Raw genomic sequence first — 16,377 nt, forward strand, 5'->3', positions numbered from 1 at the left:
ATTTTTTATTTCAATAACGCATGAGTAAATAGGGATATGAACGCAGATTTAATATAGGCCCATAGAATTACGGGGACCGGCAAGGATTTGGAAAGTCTGAATGCAAGTCCTGCTTACACCTAACAAGTGCTGAAGTGGGACATAACCAGAGGTAGAAAGGTCTCGGAAGCACTTGGGAAGAGGCTTCCCAAGACCTATCCAGTTCTGAACGGAGAGACCTAAGTAGAATTTGTCAGGTCCAATTATTCGACTCGGGTAGCACTTCTCACAGTGTCTTGGTCATCGGTCTACAATGTGTGAACAATGAATCATTGAATTCATTGTGCTTTTCGTTAGGCATCAAAAAGGTGAGATGCTCGTGATGATTTCGTGAATAGTCTGGAATATTTGTTCTCATAATTTTTACCACTTATTTGCCCGATCATGCCAGCGTCTCTGGATGACACTTTATCAATAAGACTGATAGCATTTTTCATGAAAGTCGCTGGCTTCTGGACATCGAGTACACCTACCGGAAAAAGAATCCTGAAATTCGCTACTGTTTTTCCCATTGTCGCAAATCTCAGCATGGTTTACATGGTGCTCATCGACATTTATTACTGTCACAGCAATTACGACGTGAGAAACGCAACCATCGAACACAGCATAAATAAATGCTTGAACTTCACACACCTTTTGTGCCTTTTAGTGTCTGAATAGTATATTTCGTAACGAGTGCAAAAAACATTTTTTCACGAGTTACGAACAATATTTTTCATCACAATGTAGCGGAAATTGGACTTTTAGGCACGCGGAGCGTGCCGAAAAGTTCACTTTTCATCACAGCGTGATGAAAAAATGCCTTTTGGCATTTTTCAGACACTAAACGACATCTAAATAGAATGAAAATTTATCTAAATTTCAAACATCAATTAAGATGCTTAGGCACCTGTTCGTTTGAAATTCTGACAAATTTTAATTTTATTCAGACGTTTTTTAGTGTCTGTAAAATGTCTACCAAAGGTGTGTGAAATTTAGACATTCTTTTCTGCTGTGAAGTAATAGAACTATTTCTTGCAAGATTTAGACAGATAACTTCGTCCCCAGCAAATGGCCAATGGATTTCTCACATTTTCAATAGCCGGAATGTCTTCGTACAAGCTCGCTGTTCTCATACCCCGTCGAGAGAGATTTCTAGATTAAATTTCATACGCTAAGAAGAAATTTTGGTACAAAACGTATGACGGAGAAGCTGGCAGGGTCATGAATGAGTGCTTCACAAAATGTACTTACATGGTTATATACATTGTTTTCATGTGTAATATGACATTGTTGACGTTTATAGTGACACCTCTGATAGGTATGTGGATCCTGTAAGTCGGGAACATCAGAGAGTGAGAGAGAATGAGCAAATTTTCAGGAGATTGTCACTGATTGTTTGAAATCCATCACTGAAAACAGTTGATGGGTCTCTAATAATTAGATATGGGGCTACATTATTGAATGGATATGATATTTCAGCGGACCAAACGAGGCTTAATTCTAAGAGAAATCTTCCAGTCCATCTGCACTTCAATTTCATACCGATATCTACAACCCCCTGGTATGAAATACTGTACATAATGCAGATCAGAGAAATGGGTAATCATGACAAACATCACGGTGAGTGAAACGGAATTCACCCGGAATTTGTGCATTAAGTTTTCATCAGCCTTTTACTGCGCCATCCGCATTCCTCTGCTTCGATATTTTTCTCTGTGGAATAAACATGACATTCAGGAACTTGTTACTGATTATTAGAAATTTATCACACAAGCTGGCCACTGACTTTAATAACACGGAGCATCAGTGATTTCCATCACTGAAAATTCGCGATGGATTCCCAGAATTAAAAATGAATCACTGAAAATCAGTGACATATTTCTGATAATCGAAACTTGGTCTGAAGAATTTCACTGATTTTACATTTCAGCGACAGATAAGACTGACAGAAATCTTCCGGTCAAACTGCACTTCAGTTTCATACCGATATCGGTAACCCCCTGCTTTGAAATACTGTACGTAGTACAGGTAAGATAAATGGGTAATCATGGTGAACATCATGGTGCGTGAAACGGAATTCACGCAGTATTTGTGCATTAAGTTTGCTTTAGGCTTTTACTGCGCCATCTGCTTCCTTTGCGTCGACACTTTCCTCTGTGGAATAAGGGATTTTACGAGGGGGTGAAGGGGAAGGCATGTATGCGGAGGGTTGAAATTTGTAGCCAACGAGGAGACAGGGTTGCAGAATATATTTTAGCCCCCCTCATCTCCCCGTTTGCAGGCGGTGTTTAAATAAAAAATAGTGAACGTTGATTCTGTATTTATTGACCCCCTGATACCAATGAAACCCTCGGAGGTGACAGAAAAGACGAAAAAAATTGTTCATTTTCACATGGGTCAAGGGTCAGGGTGAAAGTCGATTTTCGCCTAAATTGAATTTTTTCGCCAAGTGAAGGTTGATTCTGTATTTTCTAACGATTCTGATTCCAATGAAACCCCCGGAGGCGCGACAAATGTCGAAATAAATTTTTTTGTTTCACCCGGAGCCAAAGGGTCAGATTTTATTTTTCCAGGGGGAAAGTCGACTTTCGCCAAAATCGAATTTTTTAGCCGAGTGAACGTTGATTGCAACTATTTAAGCGACGGGCTATTCAGAACTCTCAAAAGTATGTGGAAAAAGTGAAAACTGAAAAAATTTTTTTTTCAGATTTTCAAAGGGTCAGATTTTCCGTTTTTCCGGGGGGAAAGTCGACTTTCACCAAAATCGAATTTTTCCGCCGAGTAAACGTTGTTTCTGTATTTTCTGGCCCGCCTAATACCACTGCACCCCTCACTTGCCCCAGAAATGCAGAAATGAAAAAAAAATTTTTTTCACCCGGAGCCAAAGTGCCATATTTAGGCTTTTTTCGGGGGAAAAGTCGACTTTCGCCAAAATCGAATTTTTCCGCCGAGTGAACGTTGACTCTGTATTTTCTGGCCTGCCTAATGCCACTGCGCCCCTCACTGCCCCAGAAATGCAGAAATAAAAAATGTTTTTTTTGTCACCCGGAGCCAAAGTGCCATATTTAGGCTTTTTTTCCAGGGGAAAGTCGACTTTCACCAAAATCGACTTTTTCCGCCGAGTGAACGTTGATTCTGTATTTTCTGGCCCGCCTAATGCCACTGCGCCCCTCACTTGCCCCGCAAATGCAGAAATAAAAAAATTTTTTTTTGTCACCCGGAGCCAAAGTGCCATATTTAGGCTTTTTTTCCGGGGGAAAAGTCGACTTTCGCCAAAATCGAATTTTTCCGCCGAGTGAACGTTGTTTCTGTATTTTCTGGCCCGCCTAATGCCACTGCGCCCCTCACTGCGCCCCTACTCACTTTTAATCTCTCTTGTTATGTAAGAACGGAAGTAAATGTTGTAGAATATTCACCCCATGTCCGTCAATTACTGACTACACTGTTGAAGCAATTGGCATTCCTTCGATGGTTTATTAGTAATTTCCAGTAAAGTGCCATTGAACGTGAATTAAGAAGGGAAAAATATAATTTCGAATGTCACTGGAAATTTAAGAATCAATTTACCTCAATTCACTTGATTTTTCGAAATTTTTCAAGTGTACAGGAAATTTTACTAAAAATTTTTCAGCTGTGCAATAAATCGTTTTAATGCAACAATACATCGGCCGTTTGATTTCTCTCCACTCCTTCTTCCAAACTATCTAGGTTCCCATGCGCACCACAATACATATTAAATACTAAGAGGAGAAGTACTTGGGAACCTCTGGACATTCACGCATGCTTCATGAATATATAAGGAGGTAAGTGCGAGAAAAAAGAGAGTACGCCACCATGAACTTGGAATTCTGTCAATCATCCCTCGCTCAGCGAACGTCATGACTCCGACACCTGGCGACTCTATGGCAGTCAGACTAACAGCGTTTTTCATGAGGTGTTCCGGGATCTGGGCGGAGGATACAGTGCTTGGTCAACGTATCATGAGCCACGTCACAAGTTATTCCATCTGTTCTCTGTTATTTGCTTTTACTGTTACTACTAATGATTTGTATCATTGTTTCGGAGATTTTGGGGTACGTTCAAAAATACATACACCTTTGGCGAAAATTCCTCATTTCAAGTGGATATAACGATCCATTCGACAATTTTGCCGTTGTTTATGGCCTTCATTTGACTCTCATGAACCTCATAACCTGCACCTAGATCAGCGGTTCATGTTTCCCTGCTGTCCATTTTGGCTATAATCAATGGATGATCTATAATCAGTGTACTAGAACCTGTAATCATTAATGCGTCCCTCTACTTCTCAGAAAGCGGCTTACTGTGCACTGAATGTATCAATCGTGGGAATGGCACTCTACAAACAGATAATTTTCGCAACTCAACGAAAACTCTTTCTGGACATCATTAGCTACGCAAAAAAGAATTATTGGTATCGTTCGTACGATGATTATGGGGTTAGAGTAATGAAGCAATGTGCCACGAGGAGTGGAGTAATCATAATAGCTAGTGTCGTTCTGTGTCATGCGACCCTTATTTTCTATTACATAAAGCCACTGATCGGTAATTGATCTAATCATTGCGGACTGTTCGATCAAGCGTCAATTAACGATTAAGGGACTTTTTTATTCTAGTTAACCAAGGAAAAAACGAAAGTGACAGAGTTCTTCCGTTCAAAATCTGGCTAGACTTGCCGGTAACTATGACACCTTGGTATGAAATTCTATATGTTGTGGAGGTAATTACAACTTTCCTGATCACTACCCACTATTACAGCTATGATTATGGAATATGTTGCTTATGCTCATGTAGGTGATCTCAGCGTATCACTGCTGCATCTGCTACTTCTGCTTTGACAACTTTTTGTGTCAAATCAACATAACTCTGGTCGGTCAATTCATGATCCTTCAGGAGGAGCTGAGAAACATCTGCGATCGTTCTGATGACTCCTCAGTGACCCTTTTCTCAGCGGGCGCTGGACGACAGGAGTGGTGGACTAAAGACACGGCAAAAGTGATGAACACCTAGCTAAGACCCAACTCCATCCTGCTACCACCGCATTTTTAGTACAACTCTCCTGTCATTCAACTCCCGGTGGAGAAAGCCACACCGATGGATGAAATTTGTATATACCTGCGTTTCAAGAAGTGTATTATCAAGCACCAGGACCTTATAAATTTCATAGAGCTAGTCAAGGAATTGTACAAAAACACTATCCTTGGGATGGTCCTTGTTCTGAGTATTTTGATCTGTCTGGAATTATTTCTACTGATCACGGTAAGACACTGTCATTCCTATTCCGTGGTAAATTCAATGATCCCATGCAATATTCATTGCTCCCATGGTAGACCAGTGGCGAATTGTTCACTGAAATGCACTCCTTCGTGAACGTTTGCAGTGGTATTGTCCAACTATTCCTCTTCATGCTGACCTGCAATGACCTCGCCGAAGCCAGTGTGGAGCTTTCCCATGCAGCATACGACGTGAAATGGTTCTTCTTACGATCCGGAGTATGGAAGAAGCAGTTAGTGCATGATCTTGCTACTGTCATCCGACGCTCGCAAAAGCCGTGTAATTTAGCAGTGGGTGGATTTTCCTCAGTTTCATTACAGACATTCACTTCGGTAATATAAGCTACTTCTTACCATTCTTTCTCACAGGACTATCCAATCCAAGTAATTATAATAATTTTTCACGCAGATTTGTAACACATCGTTCTCTTATTTAGCTCTGATGAGACAGACCGTTAATGATTGATAATGAAACACCCAACAACTGTTATATTAATGTAGAGTAGCTGGTTTACAATCGCACAATAAATTTTAGGTGGTACATTGAAACATTAGCTGATTTTCAAGGATATGCTGAATCTATGAGGATAGTGTTTGCTGAAAATAACTACACCATTGTTGTTGTTATGCCTCAGGTTTGATCAATTGTGTTATTGTTGAATATATGGACATACGGCATTGTCTGCGTGACACTTGCCAGCGTAACTGGATTGTGATGATCAAGTGATGAAATGTAAACAATCAATGGATTATTCAAGAAGCTGTTGAGTCTGCACAGAGTAGACCTGAATTGGACTCCGACACACGCAAAAGTCGTAAACTCTTTGTAATCAGTCAGATGCCACAGTTGAAGTGATCAATTAGGAAACCTCTCATACTTCATTTATGAAAGTAGCCCTATGCGCTTTTCTCAGTAACACCTTTTATATTAGGTGTGTGACTTAATTTTTACAGATTTTTCAGTAAATTTATTTAATATAAAAAAATAGAGAACAACGAACTCAGGTAACATTCGAATGCCGGCGCGAAAGAAACTTGCAGGCTTCGAGGCGATAAAGTCATCGACGAATTTACGCACATCGTCCAGCGTTTTAAACTTTTTATTCACTAAGGCGTGCGGCATGGACCGGAACAAGTAATAGCCGGATGGGGCCAAGTCTGGTGAATATGCCGCGTGCGGGAGAACTTCCCATCCCAAGTTTAAGAGGGTCTTCTGAGTCGCACGAGCAATGTGAGGTCGAGCATTGTCATACAGCATTATGACTTGCCTGCTTCCTTACCCAGTAAATGGCCTTTTCCGATCAAGTTCTTCGCGCAGTTTGTTCAGTTGTCGGCTGTAGCGTTCCGCAGTCACCATCTGACCCGTTTCCAGGAGTTCGTAATACAGCACGCCCTTCATGTCCCACCGGATACACAGGAGAATCTTCTTTAAGTGGATGTTCTGTTTCGGTGTCGATGTACTAGATTGTCCGGGATCTACCCACGCCTTTTTACGTTTAGGATTCTCGTAAAAAATATACTTTTCATCACTCGTCACAATTCTCCACAAGAAATCCTTTTTTTGTTGCCGGACAAGCAGTGAAAGTCACGTGTTCATACGTTGACCTAGGTTGTGTTCGGTCAATACATGTGGGACCCACCTTCCAAGTTTTTGGATTTTTCCCATTTGACGCAAACGCTTAGAAATAGCTGACTCCTAACTGAGCTGCAAGCTCTTGTTGCGTTTGCGTTGAGTCTTCATCCAGTAGAGCTTGCAATTCCGCATCTGTAAACTTTCGAGGCTGCCCAGAACACGGCTGGTCACTCAGATCAAAATCACCACTTCTAAAACGTTTGTACCAATAATTACACGTTTCATAAGATACAACGTCAGCACCAAGAACACTACACATTGATTCCCGTGCTTCAGAAGCATTTTTTCTTTGTTGGAATTCGTATAAAATGCAGTGCCGAATGTGCTGTTTATCAGTTGCCATCGTAAACTCTGCTATTCTGAAAGGTTATGTAACTTACATAGACTTGTCGCTCCGTGTTCTGAAACCTTTTGGCCAATCCTTTCAAAACCAGAGAAGACTGCAAATATATTTCTATTTTAAATATAATTTCAAGCTCGAAGAAAAAATCTGCAAAAGTTGAGTCACATACCTAATATTTCTGAACCGCCTCCCGTAATTTTTCACCTTTTTCCCCCTTTTTCCTTCTCATCCAGCTTTTTCACTTTTATACTTTTCTTTTTTCAGCTTTTTTTCCCTTTATTATGAGCCACAAGGATGAATTCTTTTTCATTCATCAATATTTTGACCTCTTGCTGTAACTTTATCTAACTGCTTTATTATTTTCACTGTTTTCCGCTGTAACTTGTATTCATATCAAGTTGCATTTCACTTTATTGTGCTTTAGTAGGTCTTATTATACTTAAGCTACATATAGTAATTCCGTGCTTATATATTTTTACTTTGTGTTTACTTTCTACATCATAATGTACTGTTTATAAACCTGAATTAATCAATCAATATTTAAATACCGATAAACCACTGGTGGGATTTATCACTTCAAGCCTACAACCTCCTATAATTATAAGTACCCCTTACGTCGGGTACAACAGCGGATTATATCCTCTCCCGGATATGATTCAATGATCCCTTATAGTATAACCCAACCTTTTCAACATTTTATGGAAGACTGACTGCTTTCTCCACACTCATCTGATGCCACCTAATGCCGGCGCAATCGATATGCTATAGTGGGGGGCTAAAAGACTGGTGGCTGATCACGCGATGGAGAGCCACTACGAGGAAAAAATTTTGCCAGAGGTGTCATTCAAATCAAGTGTCGGGAAAATTGCTTAGATGAATCGCAGCCCCTCAGACTCTATGGCGTCCTCACCGGGCGATTCTTGGGCAGTAAGATTGACAGCTTTATTCATACGATGCTGTGGCTTTTGGGCAGAGGACACAAAATTCGGGAGAAAAGTTATGGATGCTATTGTAACATATTCACTTGTTGCTCTTCTGTTCGCATTCTGCGTCACTTCGAATGATTTGTACAACTGTTACGGGGATTTCGATGTGAGTGAGGTGTATACACCATGAGTGAGTCTTCGAAGATGAAACCAAATAAGTTCCTTACAGGATTTTCATATTTTGTAGAGCATCATATTTTCACAATTGTTCAGCTATGTTCAATGATAAATTCATGAAATACTTTTTAGAGATTCACCTATTGCGGTCTCAATGTCGTTACCGTGGGATTTGGTTTTTACAAGCTTGTAGCATTCTCTGTGAAGCGGCGAATGTTCCTAGATTTAATTCATTATGCCAAGAAACACTTCTGGTTCTGCCATTATGACGATTATGGTGCTGAGATAATGGGGAATTGCATGAAGAGATGTCTTAGGATCATTATATTCGCGGTCTTCATGTGCCATTTGACGATCATAATTCATTACATAAAGCCTTTGATAGGTAAGCCATCAAGTCAAGGAGGAATTCACATCATAATCCGTACTTGCATCAGGTATTCATTTGTCTCCATCATCAACGTATCGTTCTTGATTTCAATCATTATAAACACATGGTAATCGCTAGTGCATGAAGTAGATTTCATTCTGCCATCATGATGTCCTCCAATCCAAATGTGAACAGCCCTTTGTATTACGTCTACCAATGATCCTGATTCTAAACAGACAATCACGGCAATCAATAATCAATTGCAGCAAATCAAGGGAAGAACGAAAGCGACAGAATTCTCCCGTTCCCACTGTGGATTGACTTGCCCGTCACGCTGACGCCATGGTATGAGTTCTTGTACATTATCGAGGTATTGACAACTATCAAGACTATCCATACGACCTTCACCTGACGAAAATGTCTTCCCAGATGTTCTCAGGCTATCACTGCTGCATCTGCTACTTCTGCTTCGACAACTTCCTCTGCCAAATCAACATAACACTCGTTGGTCAGTTCGTCATTCTCCAGAAGGCGTTCTGCGATATTTACGACCAGCGTCTTGCGCTACTGTCCAATGACGAGAGTTATATCCGAGCGAGATTCGTTACATGCGTTGAGAAACACCAGGCGTTGATCGCATTCACAGAAAAAGTGAAGGAGCTCTATCGAGATGTTATTCTCGGAGTTGTTGTACTTCTCAGTTTGCTGATATGTCTAGAGTTATTCCAGCTGATGACGGTAAGATTTTCAGGCGATGGGTGTAAAATATCCCCTATCTTTCCGTTTCTTTTATCTCGAAAGACGGTTGGCCAGACACTCGCCCGAATCCACTACTGCGTGTACGCTGGAGGCAGCATAGCCCAACTTTACTTCTTTGCACTAACCTGCAATGATCTGACAGAAGCAAGTCTCGCGATAGCCAATGCAGCGTACGACGTGCGATGGTTCCTGATCAGGTCGGAGGTCAAGAAGAATGCTCTCGTGAAGGATTTGCAAACTGTCATCATCAGATCGCAAAAGGCTTGCAGTCTGACTGTCGGTGGATTCGCACCCGTCACCCTAATGACGTTCACGTCGGTGAGTATTTCCTCTCCAGGTTGAATGGTTCCTCCAATCAAGATGATTTTAATGATCTCCTTGCAGATTTGCAACAGAGCGTTCTCGTTCTTGACCCTGATGAGACAGAGTCTAGATAATTGAGTATGTGTAGAATAGAAACAAATGGAATAGCGTTCATTTGTATGAGGTGGATCTTAATCAATTTCGGAATTTGAATATGTGCTTTTGTTGTATGTCAATCTTCCTTGCACCGAATATAATGAGATATGACCTGTAGGCTCTTGAAAATTTCGATCAAGACACCAGAATTCTGTGAACACAGTACCTTACTTGTGATTTATCTATCCGCATGAGGTATGGAAATGTCCGTCCGCGGACGAATCGCCCCTGATTCAAATAGAACTCCTCCCGTGTCTTTCGGCTCGCCGTCTCATTACCCCAACTCCCGCAACCCCTCCAGAAATTATCGTTTCACCATCGTCTAGTGTCACGCGAGCGGACGACAGCTACCTAGGAAATGCGATCGATGGCAAATTGTAGGGGAGAGAATATCACCTAAAATTGCGCTCATTACACCTCATTACAAGACACGGACCGTCAGGAGCGATTAAAGAAGGAAGTCTGATCAGTCCTCCAAATCGCTGTTTTCTTCACTTGCGAAACTTGTCCCAAACGTCGTGGCCGCAGGGTTTACCTAGCGGAGAATTCTCCGCGAATCATGATTATAAAAGAGATGAGTTGCGATTTGAGTTATGTGTGAACTAGGGGAGAGGCTCTGAAGCGAAACGTTCATTATTAAAGCGTTAGTGAGTCGTCTTGCTGTCGATACACGATTCAGTTTGGTGGGCATCAAGAAGTGAAGTACAGTTTGTCTCTTCCAATCAACAAGCACGATGTTGAAGATAGATCGTGAAGAAAGTGGTACGATCCAGTGGACCTACTTCTTCCTACGTTGCACCGGTTTTTCGGTACCATCGGATCCCCGAAAAGACTTGCTGAAGTGGGTTCGTCTTTGGGCATTCTGCGTGCCGACACTCGCCTGTCCCATCACCTTTGGAGATTTCTACTTCAATTGTTACTATGGGAGTTTCAATGTAAGAGAATCGTAAATCAACAATTTTTTAGGGGATGAATACAGCTTATGAATTTGTAAACCAGGACTTGTGCTACTCCATGATCAATGTCTTGACCAATTTCTTCGTCATGGCCAAGTTTTACGTGATTATATTGAAACCACAGTTTCCGGCTTTCCTGCAGCTGACGCGCGATGAATTGTGGGGAAATGCTGTCACGGATTATGATAGAGAGATACTGAGACAGTGTGAGAAGGATACATTGTTTTATCTAACAATTTTCTCAATTCTCGCGCAGAGTTCGTCGTTGGCTTACATTGTCGAGCCCATTCTCTGTAAGTATATCTTGATCTGATTTTAAGCCTGATCAGGTTATTGATTGGTCTAATCAGGCCATCAGGCAACTCCAGCTCAATTCCAATTTTGGATACTGGTTTCAGTCAACTGTCTGAACCACAATATGACGGATGTCCGTGAACGCCGTTTTCCTTTGAAGGTTTGGTATGACCTGCCGATTTTCGAAACCCCGAATTTCCAGATATTTTTCTTCATTCAGGTAAGCAGGTGTAAGAGGCAATCGTGAGAATGAACTCTTATAACTCAATCAAATGAAATTTATAGTTTTGTTAAAACACCTCCTCCTCCACTGGCCTCGTATGCGGTCAAAGTCAGCAATATTAATGTAGTAAGGGTGAAAACAAAGAAAAACCCTTATTTTTCCAATTTCCAATGGTTCGACAACTAAATCTTCTCAGCAGGGCGTCATTTTATTACACGACTCTTATGCCGTGAGTTATTTTGGCTCTTGCAGAACTCTAAATGCATCAAAAATGAAAATAATAAGAATTTAGTCAATAATTGTCAAAAACCGGTTTAACACAATTCATGATAATCGGCAAAACGTCGTTTAATCATCTCTTAATCATTAAGAACGAAAGAAATAAATAAATAAAATGACTACAATAAATCACAAAATGCAAACATTTTCGTTAGCTGTCATTGAAAATCTGAAGTTATGTATTAATGATAATTGGAGCGGTTGGAAAGCGGTCAACCGGGTTAAGTCGATTTTGACTATTGGCCAGTTTTTGACGAATATCTCGGAATCGAAGAGAGATCGAAAAAATTTTATTAAGATCTTTTTTGTAGAGCTAATTAAGGTTTATAAAGAAGATTGTGAGAGAAATTTTGCTATCTCTCTTAGATTCCGAGATATTCATCAAAAACTTACCAGAAGCCAAAATCGACTTAACCCCGTTTAGCGCTTCGCTTCTGAATTTATCTAATTTTGACATTTATAGTTTTGCTTCATCTATTTCGCATCAATCCAGTGGCTAGCCTATGATAACTACCTAGCCCTCGTCAACATATACTCCGCTGGACAATTTAAAATACTGAGAAAAAGATTGAAGGATTTGTATGATAAGGTCGGTAAGGATGGTGAATCCAAGAAGTTGGATGACCACGGGGTTGAAGACGAAGGCTATCTGTCCTCCGCCATCGTCAATGAATTCAAAGACTGTATCACACGCCATCGATTCTTGATAGACGTGATAGAACAACTGGATAGTATTTACACTATTATAAATTTAGTCCAGGTCGTTACCTTTAGTCTTATCATCTGTCTGGTTGGCTATCAACTCATCATGGTATGTTGATATAAATTATGAGTAATAATCGATTAATTACAAGGTCCATTAATAACAACTCAGTGATCATGAATCCAACTCATGCAGAGGAAATTGAATATGTCACAGGTCATTCATTAATTGCGTTAGTAGTCCATTAATAATCGTAGTCATCAGTTATAACCACGATCATCTCAATGAACGTGATTGTCGCAATAACAACTTGTTAATTGATTTTGCCCTCCCTCAAGCCTGGCAATCCATTGTTCCGAAGAATCAAGTTTGTTATCTACTTGGGTGGTTGCATCATTCAATTATTTTCTTTCGCTATAACTTGTGGCAATGTGACTGACGCTAGTGTCGAAGTTGCTGACGGTGCGTACGAATCCAATTGGAACTCCAAGAATTCATCAGAGAGGGGTAGAGGATTGACCAAGGACCTCATGATGATCCTTGTGAGGTCGAAAACACCATGTTATTTGACTGCCGCGGGATTCTTTCCAGTTACTCTGAACGTATTCAATTCAGTGAGTCTTGTCCCCTTATATCACATTATTTAGGATGATAGGGAGCTTTTTTTCAGACTTTGAGCACGGCCTTCTCATATTTGACTCTGATACGGCAATCTGCGGATAAAGGCTCCAATTAATAACTGGAACCTTCAGAGATTGACGACAAAAAGCTGTTTTTATTGTGTAACGAGAAAATGGCAGATACACATGTGATGACTGATGTTATGATAACATATGTTGATTAAAGCTTATTAATCTGGTTATTTAACCCATTAATTTTCACTAATTTACTTATTGACAAAAGTGCAAGTTTTGTTTTACCAAAGTATCCGCAACAAAGAATCAATTCCAACTTATAAATTTTCCCAAATGAACCCCCTACAATAGATGCAGAGGTAGGAAACACATTCTTTTTCGTGCAACATGAGAGGTGCGTGAGCAGCGAAGTAAGACTGAAGGGATCAGTTGTCACGTGCAATATTAATGATAATGGCTTGCGTGGAAAGTCATTCGCACCCTGGACTGTCAGTCATTCGCACCCTCGACTGTCAGTCATTCTGCACTGGCGCCATGGCGTCTACGATACAAGCCCTCCCCATGCGAATAACATTTTTCTTCTTATACATCGCTGGTTTTGGAATAGCGAAAACCGACAAAGATAGAAAGCTACTGAATATGTGTCTAGTTTGGTCGTGCTCCACGGTACTGGTAGCATTTTCCATTACGATCGTTGATTTGTACTACGTGTGGGGATCTTTCAATGTAATTAACGTTCGTTGTGGGAATTTGGTTGAGGAATTACATGAAATGAATTCTTCACCAGGATATGGCATACTCAGCGGTCAATCTTCTCACGGACGTCATTATAAATGCAAAATTTTTTACCATCATGTTCAATCGCCAGCAGTATGAGGACCTTCTGAAAGCCGCTTGCGAGTCGTTGTGGTCTGATACTCAGACAGAGCACGGAAGAAGGGTTCTGAAGAAATGTGAAAATCAGGCAATGTTCTTTATCATCTTGTTCGCAACGTTCGCACAAACTTCGGGAATTGCTTATTTCGTGGAACCTGTTCTCCGTGAGTTATGTTATTCTTGAGTTCGAGCCAAAAAACTATCCGCATTTGAATCGAGTGAGCATGAACAAAAAAATTTCATGGGAAAATCTAGCCAATTCAATAGAAAATTCTATTGGATTGCGGCACATTTCTGTTGGAGATTTCCGTGGTTTTACTTCAAAATTTTAGTTTTAGAAAAATTCAGTAGAACAAGTAGAAAAGGTCAGCCAAAAACTAACAAACAGATGACCAGAAATCCAACAAAATTCCCGATGAAATTTTTTCGTTAGTGTAAATTAACGATTGTAGAATGTAATTGATTGAGTCAGAAAATATAGTGATCATTCATTTCAGTCAACATCCAGAATAATAGTACAGATGTCAAGAAACGTTTGTTCCCGTTCAAAGTCTGGTTCAACCTGCCAATCTACGAAACCCCAAATTTTCAGATTTTCTTCCTCATACAGGTACCTGAGCTTCGTCGAGCAGTATCGTTGCACTTTTTAAAAATGACGAAATTTTCCAGATGTTTGTGACTTACCATTCCTGCATACTGTACTTCTGCTTCGATAATTACCTAGTTCTCGTGAATATCTTCATCACTGGACAATTTTCAATTCTCAAATACAGACTAGAAGTTCTTTACAATGAAAAAATCATCGAGTCAATCACAAGGAGTTGCGTGGGATGCGAGCAGTTGAGCGGACAAGATGATTCCTTGATGTCAATCTCTCGAGAATTTAAGAACTGCATAAAACGGCATCAATACTTGATTGGCTTCGTGGAGCAGGTGGAGGAGATTTACACAGTCGTGAATTTAGCTTCAGTCCTAGTCTACAGTCTCATCATCTGCCTGGCTGGTTATCAACTGATTATGGTGAGAGAGAATTCCAAAAATACCTAGCGAATTCTACAGAACATTTCCACGATTTATCAATTGAATATGTCTAATGGAAAATGTTTTCTGGAAAAATCAGCGGAAGTTGGTCTTTCTATAGAACTTCTTTTGAGACATTTTCCAGAGTAATGCCTCGATATGCATTTTCCAAATTTTTCCCACTGTTTTTCCTCTTCTTTCGGTGAGAAGAATCAATAAGAGGAACTTGGAAAATTCGAGTGCAGCAAGTTCTATAGAAAATTCAATAGAAATGCAGTAGAATTTTCACATCCATGTCTTTCGCATCAAGCCAGGAAATCCGTTGATGAGAAGAGTAAAGTTTGTGGTGTTCATCTCCGGCTGTCTGACGCAACTGCTCTCATTCTCCTTCACCTGCAATAATGTTTCCGTAGGCAGTGTTGAGGTCAGTGAGGGCCCCTACAACTCCGACTGGTACAGCCGAAATTGGTCGAAAAGGGGTAGATCACTGACGAGAGATTTTGTCATAATAATCATGAGGTCTCAGCGTCCGTGTTGTCTCACGGCAGCTGGTTTCTTTCCGGTTACACTGGACACTCTGAAATCGGTAAATATTTTCTGGTACGTAAAATTGAATGGGATTTCTATGCATCATCAACTTGTATTGCAGGTTATAACGACTGCCTTTTCGTATTTGACATTGATAAGACAATCTATCCAATGAGGACAATTTATTTTCACTAACTCAACATGTAATCATTCGAAATAAATGTAACCATTCCAATTCACCCAACAGTGCGTGTCAATTTTCGTTATTGCATCAACTCTGTGTCTAATCTCTCACGATGTTTGACCCTTATTGGATTCTTAAGACCTTTCTCATCATCCCTATGACTTTTCTGGTGGCTTTCAATTCACTTTCATGACTCTTCTGAACATTATACCCCATACTTGTGTCAGTACAATTTCTCCTCGCTGTCATCTCCCCCCCCAAGTATTCCAAATGTTTAGTAATCACTGGCTGTAGGGGAGGGTGTAGATGTATGGCTGACCTAAGGGAAAATGTGAATTTTAGATTTAGAATCTCAACTCTAAATGTAAACAATGGCTTGGCTTTTTTATTTGATTATTCAAAATGTTATTTCTGAAGTGTAGAGATCTAACTCTTTTCCAAATTTACAAAATAAATGAAAAACGAAAGTGGGAGCCTATTGAGCCTTATTACCCGACGGCGAGTAATAAGGCTCAGTACGATTCCAATATCGCTCACTCCGCTGCCTGTAATGCTCCCACTGTCAAGTGACAGGAAAGAAAATGAAACGAAATAAGTGAATACAATGCATACATACAATGCAATACATTGTGAATCGTATGATTATTTTCCCATTAATTATTTGAGTTGATTCGAGTTGTTTCGACAGGAATAGAGTTTC

At 40.3% G+C, this 16,377-nt stretch overlaps 2 protein-coding genes across 2 annotated transcripts; both read left to right on the forward strand.

The window, feature by feature from the left end:
• The first annotated feature begins 3,899 nt into the window (after nucleotides 1-3,899).
• Nucleotides 3,900-5,791, forward strand: LOC107038371 (odorant receptor 49b). Its single transcript, XM_029126233.1, has 7 exons — nucleotides 3,900-4,094; nucleotides 4,332-4,584; nucleotides 4,656-4,759; nucleotides 4,834-4,974; nucleotides 5,122-5,298; nucleotides 5,370-5,645; nucleotides 5,722-5,791. The coding sequence occupies exons 1-7, from the start codon at nucleotides 3,900-3,902 to the stop codon at nucleotides 5,776-5,778; spliced, it is 1,203 nt and encodes a 400-aa protein (XP_028982066.1). The 3' UTR covers nucleotides 5,779-5,791.
• A 2,394-nt stretch (nucleotides 5,792-8,185) lies between these two features.
• Nucleotides 8,186-15,668, forward strand: LOC107038380. The gene is made up of 18 exons (XM_029126173.1): nucleotides 8,186-8,380; nucleotides 8,524-8,776; nucleotides 9,028-9,131; nucleotides 9,191-9,499; nucleotides 9,563-9,838; nucleotides 9,905-9,947; nucleotides 10,120-10,132; nucleotides 10,683-10,914; nucleotides 10,979-11,228; nucleotides 11,334-11,449; nucleotides 12,195-12,542; nucleotides 12,773-13,048; nucleotides 13,586-13,795; nucleotides 13,857-14,109; nucleotides 14,443-14,555; nucleotides 14,615-14,965; nucleotides 15,276-15,551; nucleotides 15,615-15,668. The coding sequence occupies exons 1-18, from the start codon at nucleotides 8,186-8,188 to the stop codon at nucleotides 15,666-15,668; spliced, it is 3,672 nt and encodes a 1,223-aa protein (XP_028982006.1).
• Nucleotides 15,669-16,377: the final 709 nt, after the last annotated feature.

Source organism: Diachasma alloeum, unplaced genomic scaffold, assembly GCF_001412515.2.
Source record: "Diachasma alloeum isolate Michigan unplaced genomic scaffold, Dall2.0 Dall_scaffold_00178, whole genome shotgun sequence".
NCBI lineage: Eukaryota > Metazoa > Arthropoda > Insecta > Hymenoptera > Braconidae > Diachasma > Diachasma alloeum.

What these genes read in the sequence shown, in the direction of transcription:
- LOC107038371 (XM_029126233.1), top strand. Translation starts at nt 3,900, where the DNA reads ATGACTCCGACACCTGGCGACTCTATGGCAGTCAGACTAACAGCGTTT. An exon ending in AAATTCTATATGTTGTGGAG is followed by an intron (nt 4,760 to 4,833) that starts GTAATTACAACT and finishes ATGCTCATGTAG; the next exon opens with GTGATCTCAGCGTATCACTG. An exon ending in AATTATTTCTACTGATCACG is followed by an intron (nt 5,299 to 5,369) that starts GTAAGACACTGT and finishes CTCCCATGGTAG; the next exon opens with ACCAGTGGCGAATTGTTCAC.
- LOC107038380 (XM_029126173.1), top strand. Translation starts at nt 8,186, where the DNA reads ATGGCGTCCTCACCGGGCGATTCTTGGGCAGTAAGATTGACAGCTTTA. An exon ending in CCCTAATGACGTTCACGTCG is followed by an intron (nt 9,839 to 9,904) that starts GTGAGTATTTCC and finishes ATCTCCTTGCAG; the next exon opens with ATTTGCAACAGAGCGTTCTC. An exon ending in CTCTGAACGTATTCAATTCA is followed by an intron (nt 13,049 to 13,585) that starts GTGAGTCTTGTC and finishes CTCGACTGTCAG; the next exon opens with TCATTCTGCACTGGCGCCAT.